This window comes from Mixophyes fleayi, chromosome 2 (genome assembly GCF_038048845.1).
Source record: "Mixophyes fleayi isolate aMixFle1 chromosome 2, aMixFle1.hap1, whole genome shotgun sequence".
Taxonomy (NCBI): domain Eukaryota; kingdom Metazoa; phylum Chordata; class Amphibia; order Anura; family Limnodynastidae; genus Mixophyes; species Mixophyes fleayi.
In genome coordinates, this window is record NC_134403.1 from 104,985,951 (window position 1) to 105,001,127 (window position 15,177).

General features: G+C 37.3%; 1 protein-coding gene across 1 annotated transcript in view; it reads right to left on the minus strand.

The window, feature by feature from the left end:
- Positions 1 to 15,177, minus strand: part of DIAPH3 (diaphanous related formin 3) — a 503,156-nt gene that overhangs the window by 256,969 nt on the left and 231,010 nt on the right. Inside the window, exons 10-12 of the mRNA XM_075199796.1 lie at positions 6,252 to 6,362; positions 5,657 to 5,775; positions 4,930 to 5,046 (exon numbers count right to left, since the gene is read on the minus strand). Coding sequence (XP_075055897.1) covers positions 4,930 to 5,046; positions 5,657 to 5,775; positions 6,252 to 6,362 — 347 coding nt within the window. The remainder of the gene's footprint in view (positions 1 to 4,929; positions 5,047 to 5,656; positions 5,776 to 6,251; positions 6,363 to 15,177) is intronic.

Sequence of the window (15,177 nt, forward strand, 5' to 3'; positions counted from 1 at the left end):
TGCTTCCTCTGTCACATTTGTTAAAGAAGGTGAGCAATATGGATAACAAATTGGATATAACATTGACATAATAAGCCATTTTTTTTTACTCAACATGCTACCAAAACTCTTACCCATTCTCTCATCATCTCCAGTCTTAACTATTGCAACCTTCTGCTATCTGGCATTCCTGACACCCATATACCCACACTTCTATTCATCCTAAAAGCTGATGCCTGACTGATCTTCCTCTCTCACAGCTCCACATCTGCTGCACCACTTCGCAAATCTTTACACTAGCTCCCTGTGTCCTCCAGAATCAAAATTCAAATTACTCACCCTTACCTACAAAACCCTCAACAACACTACCCCTGCAAATATCTCAAAACTCATATCAAAATACTCTACCTCCCACTCTTTTAGATCTACCTTTGACCTGCGCCTTGTCTCGTCTCTGGTAACCACCTCTCACTCCCGCCTAAAAGACTTCTCCCGTGCTGCTCCCCACTTATGGAATTCCCTGTCACGCTCAGACTTTCCAACACCCTTCAAATCATTAGCTGCTCTTTGAAAACCCATATCTTTTTCTTAAGAGGTGACCTCATCCTCGATAATACTATTCACACTAAAGCACCCTCAGAACAGTCTGAAACTCCACTCTGAGCCACACGCTCTCCTGTTTCAGCTGTGCCCTCTTCCACTTAGAATGTAAGCTCTCTAATGAGCAGGGTCCTTTATACACGTTGTTTTCATGTCAGCATTTATTTTGTCTACCTTGTATGTCTGTTTTATGTATGTACTGTTTTCCCTACTGTATGGTGCTGCAGAGGCCTTACAAATCTGCAATAGTAATAATAATAATAATGTATGAATATTATATGCACAATTGTGTTTCACATCACGATATTCCTGCATAAGTGTGACAGAAGCTTCACATTATGACTGTGCTGTGGAGGAACCTTCCACTTTCTAACTCAGTCTGTGGCTATAATTTACTTCCATTTCCCTTCTCACATCATGACATTACAACCATCCCTATTCTGACTATCACACAAGATGACAGGTCACAGCCTTTCAATCAGCACAATAATCTCCTGAAGTAGCCTGTACTACTGTGAACCTTCTGAAGATATGATTGGATTGATTTGTCCTTTTCCCATCTATTTCTACACTGGGGATACAAAGATGAGCAGATTATGAACACATAACAAAAAGATGCTCAGACCCTACCTATAAAAACCCGTAACAATAGAAAATAGCTTGACATTTCTGTTTTGGTACATAAACTTGTGTGTAGGATACTTTCATATTTTCTGCTGCAAATTAAAACTAGACTTGTTTGACTGAACAGTGTATTAAACCTGGCTCTGTCAGATGAATGTACCAAATTTTCACGTCCAGAGGCCACACAATAATCTTTTCATTTAAGCACTTTGTTGGTTTTATCATGGATAACATTTATATATTTTTCTCAAACAAAGCAAATTAGATTTTTTTTCTGGACAGATAAGTCTCTTTTGACACCATACCCCAGTAAATATATTTTACTCTATTTTATAGACATTTTTGTATTATTTTACGGAGGGAACATTTTAAAACTGCATGTCCATGATTATTCCCTTAGCTGCTTCCACAAAATTTAAACTAGACTGAAAAATATACCCCTATATTTATTCTGCAACTTCTGTATCGAGGAAATGAAGTTTGTATACATTTTTGGATACTTTTTTTATGTTTTGGCCCACAATAAAACTAATATATAAACCTCACTTTAGATTCAGACTGAGATGCATACCCTTTTGCATAGCACATCTTTGCGTTGTTTCACACTGCACATGTTCAGAATGTGAATGTACGCAAAATGGCTATTCAGGCCTGCAGCCTTTTTGCACTTACGACCAATTACGCCTGAAAAGGCATGCTGGGGGAGGGAATAGGTGTTTTAACGTAGGCAATAAGGGTGTGTTCTAGCAATTGTGTACAGATTCAGAATGGACATAATCACAGATACAGCTTAAAAAGCAGTTTTATTTGACGGTGATCAGGGGCAGATGTAAGTAGAGGAGGAGTATGATAATGAAGATGAACACCCGAAATATAGCAAGCAGTTTGTAATTAGAGGTATGTGAATGATTCACAAACATTTATTGACACTTTAGTAGTCGCTCAGCCATAGGTTAGCATTTGCAGAGCGTGGTGTGGCAAAGACAAAATTTTAATAGTTTCTGTTGTACACATGCCGGGAAATTTTTCCTGCTGTATCAGCTAGATTAACCAAAATTTAAATGGTGCTTCATAGCAGTTGTGCTTGTAACACATAAAATAAAGATTTTTGTGTATGTTTGTAATATGGCTGTAAGTGTCCGAGAGCTGTGACTGCTGTCAAGCAGACACATCGGCTACTCATTCAGACCTGGATGCATCATCAACTCTGAATAAGACACTGATAAAACTTGCATGCAATTTTTTCAATTCCAAGTTCTGTTTACGCTTGCGTTCCACTCTGGATCAGGCCCAAATTATTTATTTATTCTATTACTTTAACTATATTTTTAAACTTAAATAAAGCTTGTGTTAACATGCAGTACCACAGGCTGAGTGGCATTGTGACTTATGTTTTAAGACACTAAGAGTTATGGAAAGATGATCTGGACTTATTAAAGTTCTTAAAGTTCTCGCTTTCCTGCAGAAAACCCCAGTGGTTATGTCTTGGAGCACTGTGCAAGTGTTTGCCAAAAACAATCAAATGTCCAAAAGGTGGCCTCCCAACTGAAGTTCTTAGGTCGGAGAATGACAAGAACACAGAGCAAGCATATGCCAAAAAGGTCCTGTTTTTTGGGGGTTTTTTTTTAACAGCCATGGTCTCTTATGTGTGGGACAACCATTAGTGCAAATTGAAAGAATTAAAATGGTGATCAGTAAAATTAAGCATTGACTAGTAAACCTTTTTTTTTCTACTTTAAAACAGTTAAAACCCTGCTCAATTACTATAAACAAAATGACAAAATAATATAACAGGTAATTAAAAATAATGCTGTTGTTTATTTCTACAAAACCATATTCTCTGCAGCTCCTGCCACCTCACACTGTCTACGATGATCCAAATCCAACTCTGGTACTTCAAATAGAATAACTACCTGGAGAAGTACTCCAGCTCTGTTCATTTTCAATGGAGAAAATCTTGCTCCTGACACAGACTTTTATCTATTTACAATTCATCCTCTGTTTTTACTATACCACCCTCTTCTGCGCCAAGCAAACCTACTTCAGATCCCTAATCTTCTCCCTGTCCAAAAACTCTCACCACCATAGCTCTGCCCTCTCCCACTACTCACCTTCTTCCCTTAATGCTCAGGACTTTGTAAACTACTTTAAAAGAAAAATGTATTCCATCCATCAAGAAATATCCTTACAACTGATCATCCTTTCTCAACTCACCTAGTCACATTCAGTTAATTATCTCCTGTAAATGAGCAAGGTCTTCACATGCATCTCTTCTCCTCTTTTCTCTCAACCTGCCCTCCCTGACCTCATTCCATCAACATCTACTCAACTTACTTTCACCCAATGCTTGCCTGCATTTAGCTCACTTCTTCAAACTATCGCTCTCCATCAGCATCTATCACTCCACCTCTAATATGTGCTAATCTCTCCTCAAGATACTATCTCTTGACCATCCCACCTGTCCAACTATGGTCTCATTTCTCTGCTCCCCTTTACATAGAAACTTCTCCAATAGCTAGTCTACAATTGCCTGACCCACTGTCTCTCCACTCCACTAAGACTGCACTCAAGCATTGATACACTCTTAGTCAAGTTGAAGGGTAATTCTCCCTGTTCATACTTCATTGTCCTGTCTACCATCCTCTTGTCTTCAACACCCTTTACTCCCCTCTGCCTTTGCAGTACTGCCATCTCCTGATTCACCTCTTACCTTTCTGGTCCTCCTTCAGTCTCTCTATTTCTTACTCACGCTCCCCTCCTCTTCTTCTATCTTTTTGGGTCCCTCAAGGCTCTGTTCTCTGTTCTCTCTTCACACCTCCTCTCTATGAACTCAAACATGCTCCTCTTATCCCACATGACCAACTATCACACAGCCATCTCCACCTGGTTGTCTCAGCGCTACTTAAAATCTGTTATGTAAATATTGAGTTTGATCATATTTACCTCTCCTAACGTCACTATTCCAAGTCCTGATTTGACTAATACAACCTCCTCCTAAAAGCTGGCCTTACCTTCACCTGCCTTTCTCCTCTAGAATCTATCCCCTCCCACCGTCACTCATACGCTGCACCACTTGAGATCACTCTTTCCTTGGCTCACCCCATTCCCTTCAAAATTCAATTCAAGCTGCTCGCTATCAACTACAAAACCCTCAACAGTGGCTCCTCTTATATCTCTGACCTTGGCACAAGTTATGCACTGCCTTGACCCATCCGTTTCACCTCTGACCAGGGCTCTACTCCCTTCTAATAACTATCTCTCACTTTGCCTCCAGATTTGCTCCACACTAATCAAACTCCCTGTCCCCAACCTCCAGACTTTTAAATGCTCCCTCAAAATCCACTTCATTATAGCCTACTCTCTCCTAGACTACCCCTTCCACACATTCTACTTGAAAAATCCACTTGTGCCCCATTAGCTCCTACTGTCTGATTTTCCTTCTCTCTAGACAATAAGTTCTCATGAGCAAATTTCTCTCTACCCTATGCCTCGTGTTTGCATTGCTAGGTTTCATATTTAACTTCTATTTTCGTGATTTTTTTAAAATTTGTATTTATATATTTGCTACTTATAATTGAACGTGTGTGATTTATACTAGTAATTTGTACATGCATGGTTTGTTATTATGTTTAATTTGCATTTGTGTGATTTGCATGTGGACAGCCCGATGCTGCAGAATTTGTGTCACTTTACAAATAAATGATGATAAAGTACATAAGTACTTACCTTGCAAAATAATCATTTCGAATTATTAGAAGATGCTGAAGAACGGAAAGGAAATATCCTTCTGAATTTGTGTTCTTAACAGAATTCCACAGCATACTGAAAACCTCGCTGGCATCAGTTATGGTGTTAAGATAATAATACCAACAGTCTCCAGGAAAACTGTATTTAAGCACATGGGATAACAATTTCCTAAACCATCACAAACTGTATACATTATATATGCTAATTTACAAGTATTAAAATATTGTCTTGAGGAAGAATGGTGCTGAATCCTTCCTGCACAATTCCAGACATTAGTAGACTCAATGCCAGGGCTCATACAGGCTTTACTGGGATCTATGCAGCTTGAAATGAATGATAATGCAGAACTCTGCTACACAACAAACGTGAATACACTGGAATATCTCAAGTTTTGTAAAAGAATAGGAAGTTCAACACACATTTGCATATATAATAAATATAACAACATTTAAAGCAAATATTTAAAGCCTTGCTATAACATTTTAGGTAGGTAAGATTCAAAGAAATCTATGTTTCTGCTTGATTTGCCATTAATATTTTCATGTCTGGGGTGTTCAACAAAGCAGAAAAAGTTGAGAATCACTGTGCTAAAGCAGTAGTGTAGTAGAACACAGTTGTATTTGCTAAAATTAGGAAAAAGTTCAGCACAAATTAAAAATGTAGCTATAAACAGACTACAGAGCTTGTGTTATATAAGAAAGGATATTCCATTTCAGATCGGACATCATCAAGACGGTGAGAAAACTCTATCATGTCCTCCTCCTTGTGTTCATCAAACACTCTCAGCTGGATATCCAAAACATCATTCCGGATATGCTTCAATTGCTACATGAAAAGGAGGAAGAAACTTTTGCATGTGGATACAAATGGATTAACTCCAATTAGAGCTCTCTCCTTTAAAGAATAGCTTTATTTCAGCAGATGATCTACCGTAAGATGTTCATAGATTATTGTGGCAGCTAACTTTTCCAATGATTAATAATTGTTGGTTATAGTATTTTTTTAAGCATGTGTTCTATGAAAATCAATGTTTTAAACAGCAATAATTCTAATAGGAAAAACATATGTTGAATCTATGTTTAAATTAAGAGTAACTGAAATATATACACACACAAAATAAACATCTTTATGGCTAGCAAGCTATATGTTTACGAATATCTCTGGGCTTATTTGAAGCACATCTCATCTGTTCAAACAAGATTACATTATTCCAAAAAGGGATGTTTATGAAACACATTTCTCCACTCAGGTGTCTGAAAATGTAAATATTAATGCAAAAACAGTGACTACAGGGCACTTACTGGCAATATATCTTTCAATCCACAGCGCATAAATTCATTTCTGATGTGAAGCCTGAAGTCCAGATCATCAGGTGAGGTTACCAGTGCATTGATAAGCTGCATGCAAGCCACCTACATCAGACAACAGAAAAATCTCTTATTTCCAGCTTTCATTATATTTCAATAGTAAAAAGGTAATTACCAGAACAAGGACACTGAGCTTATGGATCGTACAGTTATAAATAAACAATAAATGTGGATGTATTTTTCTTTTATAAAAACATCCGCCAGACTAAAACACAAACATAATGTGAATACATTAAACAAGAGTTGTTAGATTGAGAAATAATAGTTATAATAACAGGTAAAAATAGCACCAGATTAATGTAACTAAATGAAATATTATTACTTCTAAAAGTAAAATACAGATTTTCCTAATTACCAGCATACTAAAAACCTGTATAATGGTGTTAGGGGACCTGGATCACACTGAGCGGAGCCCATCAGAGCTTTTCAGAATTCATAGAACCAATACTGTGTAAAATTAAATCAGGCTGGAAAAATTGCTAAATACATTATCTGTAGCCAGAAATTCCAGCAACATAATACCCTGCAATGTGCTGAAGAACCTTTAAGCAGAACTGAAGTTAAAAAAAAATCACTCTTTGCACTGCAGCCATCTCTATGTATTTTTCATGTGTTTTCTTAAGACCTTCCTGTCAAAGCTTTTCAACAGAATCACTTCTCTCACTGTAATGAATTGCACTATAAAGGAAATGCAATGGAAGAAAAGCAAAATAGTAGAAAACTGGCGCTGCTGGCAACCAGACGGAAATAATTCCCACAGGTATTATAGCTCTACAGTTGTCACCTTGAAATCCAACAGCAATCTTCAGTCCCCGCTGTTAGCTTAGAGTCATGTTTTTCAAAACACCAAGAACTGCCTGAACTATCCAATTTATGGCTGCTGCATTTAACATTTTGGCTACATATAGGTAAAGAATAAAACTGACAATATTGATTATCCTATTTCCAAACAAGCTTTATATTATTTATATGCAGTATAGATGAATGTTGGAGCATCACTTGCAAGCTGTTTATATCTGCATTACAATGTTTACAAGAAAATTAATCCAGTCATTAGAACTCCAATCCCCACAGATTTGCTGTCCTTTTTAAAGCATTCTAGGAGGACAACTTTGTTACAAAACTCCACAAATAATCCAGAACATGTGTAGAGTCATTAACTCAGACACCGCTGTACAGAAAATCTAAAGAAAAGCTGCACCACTCCAATTTCTGATTTTTGACTTTGTGTTTCAGCTGTTGCAGTAGGTAAAATGCATATAATCACTGTTTGGTGCTGTACTGTGAACTAATGAATATTATTAAATATGCACATAACACCTCATCATCAAAATCATTCACAGCCAATCAAGCTCTCCTCCTGGAAACTGGAAGTGTATGTAGTAACATTCCCTACATCATCATCATTACACTTTAATGATACAGCAAAGAGCTTCATAGGAAACATGGTGTGCATGTCTGCCAGGATATGGGTGATACCAATCACTAATATGTCATACCAACACAGGATTATAATGTCACATTAGCTATTTACAATCACACAGATGTGCATTACACCCAGACAGGCGATTCAGGCCTAACAGGCAGAGCGTGAACCTCCTTGACAGAACAGGATGATTAAAGATAAACTGTAGGAACAACATAACACAACCTGAAAAGTGGCAAACAGTAATGATTGTGATCGCTCCCTCGCATAAAATAATAAGATGTCAACTACAGTATAGGATAACACTACCTGACTACATTCTCGGATAGCTTGTTCCAAGCATTGACTACTTTTTATACAAGTAGAATTCTAACATTCTAAACAATATTCTCAACTCTCAAGAGTTTACCCTATAAGTGTTTAAGAATTTCACTGTGTTCTGGATACTTTATTATATGATGTGCCCGAGGTCCAAATAGTTTATGGGAGACATCCTATGGGGAAGAAACTTAGCATTAATGATCCCATTTCTAAAGTGTTCGTAAAAGGTTTTATACCAGGACGACAGACATAATGTAGAGCAGTATTTGTCATTTACAGCAGGTCTATTATTAAACTGTCATTTATTTTCTGCCCCTTGAATGTGCCTCTCTTTTTTTAATGCGGAACAACCACATAATACAAATTTGCTTATTTTGTAAATTGGTTGCATTTCTCCTTGTAGATTTTCTAGTTACTGCACTGCTTCTTACATTTAATGGAGTAGGCAATGAAATCTGCATTTACTGGCACACCTGCTTTTTACAGGAGATACCGTATGCATGCTATTCTCTCACAATGTGTGCCACTATGCCTAAATATCAAGCTGTATGATGGGAGGAATTATCCAGAGATACTGCATTCTCATTGAACATATTTATTCCTGGAATTTCATATGTTTGACGGTAAATTCCTAATGTAAACAGTACGCATTGTAATTCATCCTGCACCCATCCCCCCCCCAAAAAAAGAGAACACTCAATACAAAGCAGTGTATACTCTAATGCCTGTAAATATATATTTTTGAATAACTCCTTGTATATGTAACTAATGTATATCATTTTTAGATAAACCATTTATTTTGTTCTTAAATCAACAGTTAACTTTGAATTCAAAAACTGTGCTCTGAATATGAGAACTTGAACATCTTGTGTGTGCATCATAATTCACTGTTGTTATGGGTCAGCCAATCTTACCCACTAATGTTTATTACATACATGTAGCATTTAAAACTATATCTTTGTGGAAATATACTACTGGATGAGAAACCTTGTTCTAGCTCAACAAAGACACAGTTATTACCTTTAAAAATCAACTGAACTCTGCAAAGGGCAGAGTGGAAGATTCAAGTCCAAAAGGTAAATGGCTGAGTGTTATGCAACAGAGGGAACAACAACATCAGTGTGCTTGAAGTTTCTCTTAAATGTATGCCTCCATCTTATACTACTCTGACTATCATAACCCTATGAAATCCATCATAAAACATATTCAGCAGCTTTCAACCTAATACTCTAACAAAATAATAAACGCACAATCATATCACTTTCAGCTAGAGCATTCACGTCTCTACCTTAAGGCAAATGGCTTTCCATTAAAATGGCATCTGTAAAGTTGTCACTATCCTCCAAGGTTGCTTATTTCTCCTCTTATAACTCAACTGTTGATGGTGAGAAACAACTTAAAAAACAGTTAAGCATGAGACAGAAAATGTTAAAAGGAAATTGTAAAGGGGGCTTGTAGTCCCCCTGTTTCAGTAGAAACCAACCCAGGCAGACTGAGTAGAGCTGAATACGGATTTTGGAGAGAGGGATAGAGGGAGGCATACTGCACATATTTTATTACCAAAACTTTTCACACACTGCAAACGCTAATGAAAATGAATGGGGAGAGCTCTGGCATTTATAAAAATGGTTTTAATACTGAAAATTGCTATTTAAAATATTAGAACAAATCGGGACAAATGAAAGAGAAAGAGAGATATGGGGCTGCTGCGTTGTCCGGTGATTGTGAAGTAAAATATAACTATATTCTCCCATTACTTGGCAAAGCCAGAACAGAGAAACGTCTGTCCGTTTGGACGTCTCTTCTGAAGTCACAAATCCGGGAGCGAGAGCCAACAGTGGCTGTGTGATGTGTCTCTCTGTAGCCTAATAGCGTTTATGATTTAGTTGTACTATTGTATTATTATTAGAATCTAGAGGGGAAAATCTCTCCATTGTAGGGGGATGGTATAATGAGCTTTCTCAGCCTAATACATATCAGTGAATGAATAATATCCATTGTAGGGGATGGGATAATGAGCTTTCTCAGCCTAATACATATCAGTGAATGAATAATATCGGAGGGAGTTAGAACAGATGATATGTCAACAGGTGACACACAATGATTATTAGGAAGCTGGATTTCAACATTGATTGAGATATGAAGGAGAATCTCTCACTAGTGTCAGATAACCACTGGGGGAAGATTTAGTATTATATACACTAGATTAGTATTGAAACAATTTGAACATCTAACCAATTTAAATACTATACTTTCCAAAAGGGGAGTACCTCTTGTGAATATTGTCTGGTTGGACAATATATTCAAGAGAGGGAGGTATGTCCTATTCAAATTGGAAGAGAGATAACAGCTATCCAACTGAAATGCTGTATTTGTGAAAGGGGAACACCTCAAAAAATGAATGTATTGTGTGATCGGACAATTTAAGGAAACCTATTACCTCTTTAGTATCTATCATCTGTTCAGTGATTGCTAAGAAATGAAAACTGTACTAAGAATGTGTATTTATAACTTACTTACAAATAAATGGCATTAACTCGATACCTGACAACTAATTACTGCTCCATGTTATTTACAACATAAAATACAAAATATCTCAAGCACATAAGTGGGGAATAACCACTGTGGTCATAAGGTTAGTATTTCCTATAAAATAGGGTGAATATAATGAATATGTGATATACACAACGTCAAAGTATAAAACAGTTTCCTAATAAATATATTAAAGTAAATACAATATGACACAATAGTACCGGATTTGATTCATAAATATGTCTAAAAAGAAATGTATAGTGAACAACAATACTTTGATTATGAGAATATAATAAATATGACACATGAATAGAACATTTTAGCCTTTTAGTTTCATGATGTAACTCAATTATAACATATTAAACAAAGGTGGTACCCCAAGATAAACGTGTAGAACTATATCCGAACCCTTTATAAACTACAGGTCAGTTCCCACCTATGGGTTTACAATTTTAATTGAGCACACTATACATTCAGCTTTAACTTTCTTGATTTTTTTTTTGATTTTTTTTTTCATATTTCATTTTACCAATTCTGGTCTTGGAGTTAAAAAAAAAAAAGCGTTATCCAGCTCTGTTCAAAAAATTTCTAATTGACTACATAGCTCCCATTACAATTCTTCACATGCTAACCAGAGCAGCCTGTAGTATCATCAGAAAACCCAACAAGCCCATGAAAAAATAAATAATACAAATAATAAAAAACAAAAACTGGCGTGTAGGCTGCCATGTCAAGAGAATTACTCTGAAATCTATTCTTTTCTTGGGGCTGCTAAAAATTGCACTCCCAGATAGAGGTTATTTTTGCTCACCACTTCTAAATGGTGGGCGGTGAGAACAGGAGGACTAATGAGAAACTGCAATCATGATGATTTAACAGAGATTGTGTCTTCCCCTGCTCACAACACCCTCCACCATTTACACAGTGCTGGTGTTTGATAGGGGTCTTGAGATGAACCATGGAGCCCTGAGGAAACTGCTGCACAGAGCTTTCCCCGATATAACGGATAATTGCGTCCTGAAAAGGATCTTTTTTTTTTCCCAAACAAAATGGGACTACTGCTTCAATTCAGCATTCGATATTTTACAAGCCAACAGACAACTCAAAGTTAAAAAAAACAAACAAACAAACCCTAGGGTGATTATAGCAGAGTGACCAGGTGTGCCAACTCTGCACTCTTTTGCATTTGTTTGTTTCAGTGTTCCTTACTGAAACGCACACTATGCAGCAGCTCTCAATTATGTTCCCTTTGGATCTCTGATATGACAAACAAAAATGTATATTCCTTGAGAAATATCAGTGTGGTCATATTTAGAAGACAGAACAAATGTATTTTTTAAAATGTTTACTTCACCTTAAAAATAAAAGGATGCATTCAATATCTACAACAGCATAAGAGCTTCCGGCTTAATACTCAAATTTACTTGAAGCATGCTGTCTTTATTAAAAGCACAAAAAAAAAGGATTTTTAAGGCTCTGGGGTACTTAATCACCAACAATATCTCATAATCAACTCTTAGAGTTAATTAGCAATTGCAAAACTATTCCCATTGTTCTTGGTGCTTGAGAGAAAAGTGTAAATGACAGAATGATTTATTAAAACCTTCACAAAATGCTGAAAATCTTGCAAGTAACAGTGTAATGTGAAATGCATGATAACCGTGTTTTATAATTGCGCATGTGGCTACAGATGTAGCGCTGGTTGTAACACATCCATTAACAGTGTGCTTATCACATTAGACTGAACATGTTAGTGAGAACCTGACTAAAAAAATGCACACATTTGATATGCCAAATGTATCCAAAAATAAACATGTCTAAGCAAAGTAAGCAAAATCCCAATGCAAAGTCCATTTACAGAGTTCCAACTGAAATAGGCCTAGCACAGCATGGTTCTAGGATAACACTCATCATGCAATAAGGCATTGGTGTACACCAAATATCCTCTAGAAAACAAAATTTAAATACTATAGCTAGACTAATTAGAAGATACTCATTGATACTCAAAATAAATGTAGGACAACCATGCACTATACAAATGAAAAACAAAAGGAGAGAGATAGAGATAGAGATAGAGATATATCCCAGCATCTGTTTCCTGGGTGCTCCACCTGGTAGTTTTTACTTGCCACCCGGTTCTTGTCTTATTAAAATAGACTAGACTATTGTTTCTAGTGTCATGACAGCACTATGTGAGCACCACAGCCAGCAGTGTGTGTGTGTGTGTGTGTGTGTGTGTGTGTGTGTTAAACCACTGACCACCAGTCTGACCAGTCCTGGCAAGTGTGGTCAATAAACACTTTTCAATATTACTACAAAGAGTAATGCTGCCCCAACGCTGATACACACACATACACAAATGTTCTGGGAAAGCTCTTTTTTTGTTTTGTTTTGCTTTTCTTTTTTTTAACCAAAGTAACTTCTATATTGTAAACCAAATCAACTTTTTCCCCTGTTTAATTTTGTATGGATGTTGCAAGTCTCTAGAAAAATAAAAGAAACACAAACATGAGTCCGTTGAGCAAGACCTTTGTAAAGGCCATCATTAAGGAAGTCCAGAATATATGTAATGTTAGCAGAGGCAGGATACACCACAGGATAAATTTCTTAAAAATGTTATAGTAGGCATCTCGAGCATCCCTGTTCCTATCCTGAAGAAGCACAAAAATCACATCAGAATCTACCTTGCCTCTTAACAAGAACAGTTCAATGACATCAAAAGGAGCCCCCCCTCTGAGCTTGGTTGAAGGATGTGATTACTGGTGGAGAATTTCTCGCCGAAGTGGAAGAGACCAAGGTTGTTCTAGTAGCATTCCCCAATCTCCTGTGAACCATGGATATTTTGGCCAAAATGGAAGGATTCCTATCGCATACGCTCATTTTTTTCCTGATCCAACTTAAAGTATAGGTAATGAGAGGAAACAGAGGGAGCACAAACCGCAGCTAAAGATTCCATGAAACGGAGAGTATTCTCCTTCCGCCTAGATGTTTTTGTGGCAAGAAAAAAAAAAAATTATTGAGCCACCCTGGCATTCTAGGTTTCCGCCATCAGACCTATTGTGGGAGACAAAAACTTCAAGATCAGTAACTAAGATCTCTTCTTGTATATGGTCCACTCTTCCAGATGGATCTACTGTGGGCTAAAATAGTCAAACATTATGTGGTCTTTGCCTGCAACCTAAAGTGCAGAGAGAGACATCAGATTATCTTCTGTCCAACACATGACTGCAGATACTTCTTACATAGTCCTGCTCCTAATAAATCCTTGGTAGTTTCTAAATGTGACTACAGTTCGGTAAATGGAAAAATGCATTCCACTCTGCTCTGCTCTCAGAGTATTCTTTCTTTCTGGGGGCCATGTAACCTGTACATTTCTGTAAGTAGATAAGTGTGCTAGCCCAAGGCAGTGGAACTGCAATCAGTTGTAACCGCCATTCATTCTGGATCTGAAATAGACACTGCGAAATCCTTCTTGGATCCAGTTGAGGGATGACTGGTGTCTTGAGTCGAATGACCTGATCCAGAAAGATTTGCCTGTGATCCCACTGTGTGAAAAGGTCCTACATAAGCCAACTTGACCATGAGAGGATGTCCAATGTGGAGTAGAACAGACGAAGACAGGTCCTTTATCTGTTGTTGAGACTGGAGGCAACTTGCTAGATATTGGAGCCTGATAAGAATTTATTTTGTTAAGTACATTCTGTCTTGTGCGCTAATTAGCTGAACTTCCAAGAACTTTAGCTGCCAAGAGGGCAAAAGGCGACTATGCCATATTGAGGATCCAACCATTTCCCTGTAGGAATGCCAATGTGGGTAGGAATGACAATATGGGCTATACTGGATCGGACAATGTACTATGACCTCACTCTCAGCAAGATGTTGTCTAGATAAGGCCAGAGAGTGATGCCTTGCTTCCTCAATTATGCTACAGTGGTAAAAAAGCCATTGGGGATATAGCAAAGCCAAAAAGGAGGCAGGCAAACTAGAAGTGATGACCTAGAACAAAAAACCTGAAGACACCATGGTTCTGAGCTGCAACTAGAATGTGGAAATACGTATCCTAAAGAAGGTAAGGAAAACTTCTTTGTCTATTGTGCAGAGTATAAAATTCACAGACTTAAAACGCCTTGCATGGAACACCTAACCTGATTGAGTCACCTCAAATCAATGAGGGTTCAAAATAAATAAATTCTGCTCAGTTCCCTATCAGAAAGAGCTTTGAATAAAAGCTGGTATGTTTCTGGGCTAAGGGAAAAGGCGCTATCATTTGAGCCTTTTGTAACATTTGCAGGTGTAATGCTTCCCAATGCTACTAGAGAGGATGGAGTTTGGGTCTTGATAAGTGTCCCTTCTGAGAATACTATAATATGCTATATTTTATCGGTTGCAATCAAGAATCTTGAGTAGTACATATTCAAATTGCTTCATAATCAGCAATTATGCCACCCACAGTAGTCATGGCAGGATGAACCAGAAGATTATCATTGAGTGACCTTCTGCCCGTTCTTCCTTCCTTCTTAGCTGTAACAGACCAAAAAGACTATTTAGTCATTATAGCATCACATTGTCTAGTGCAGGCCT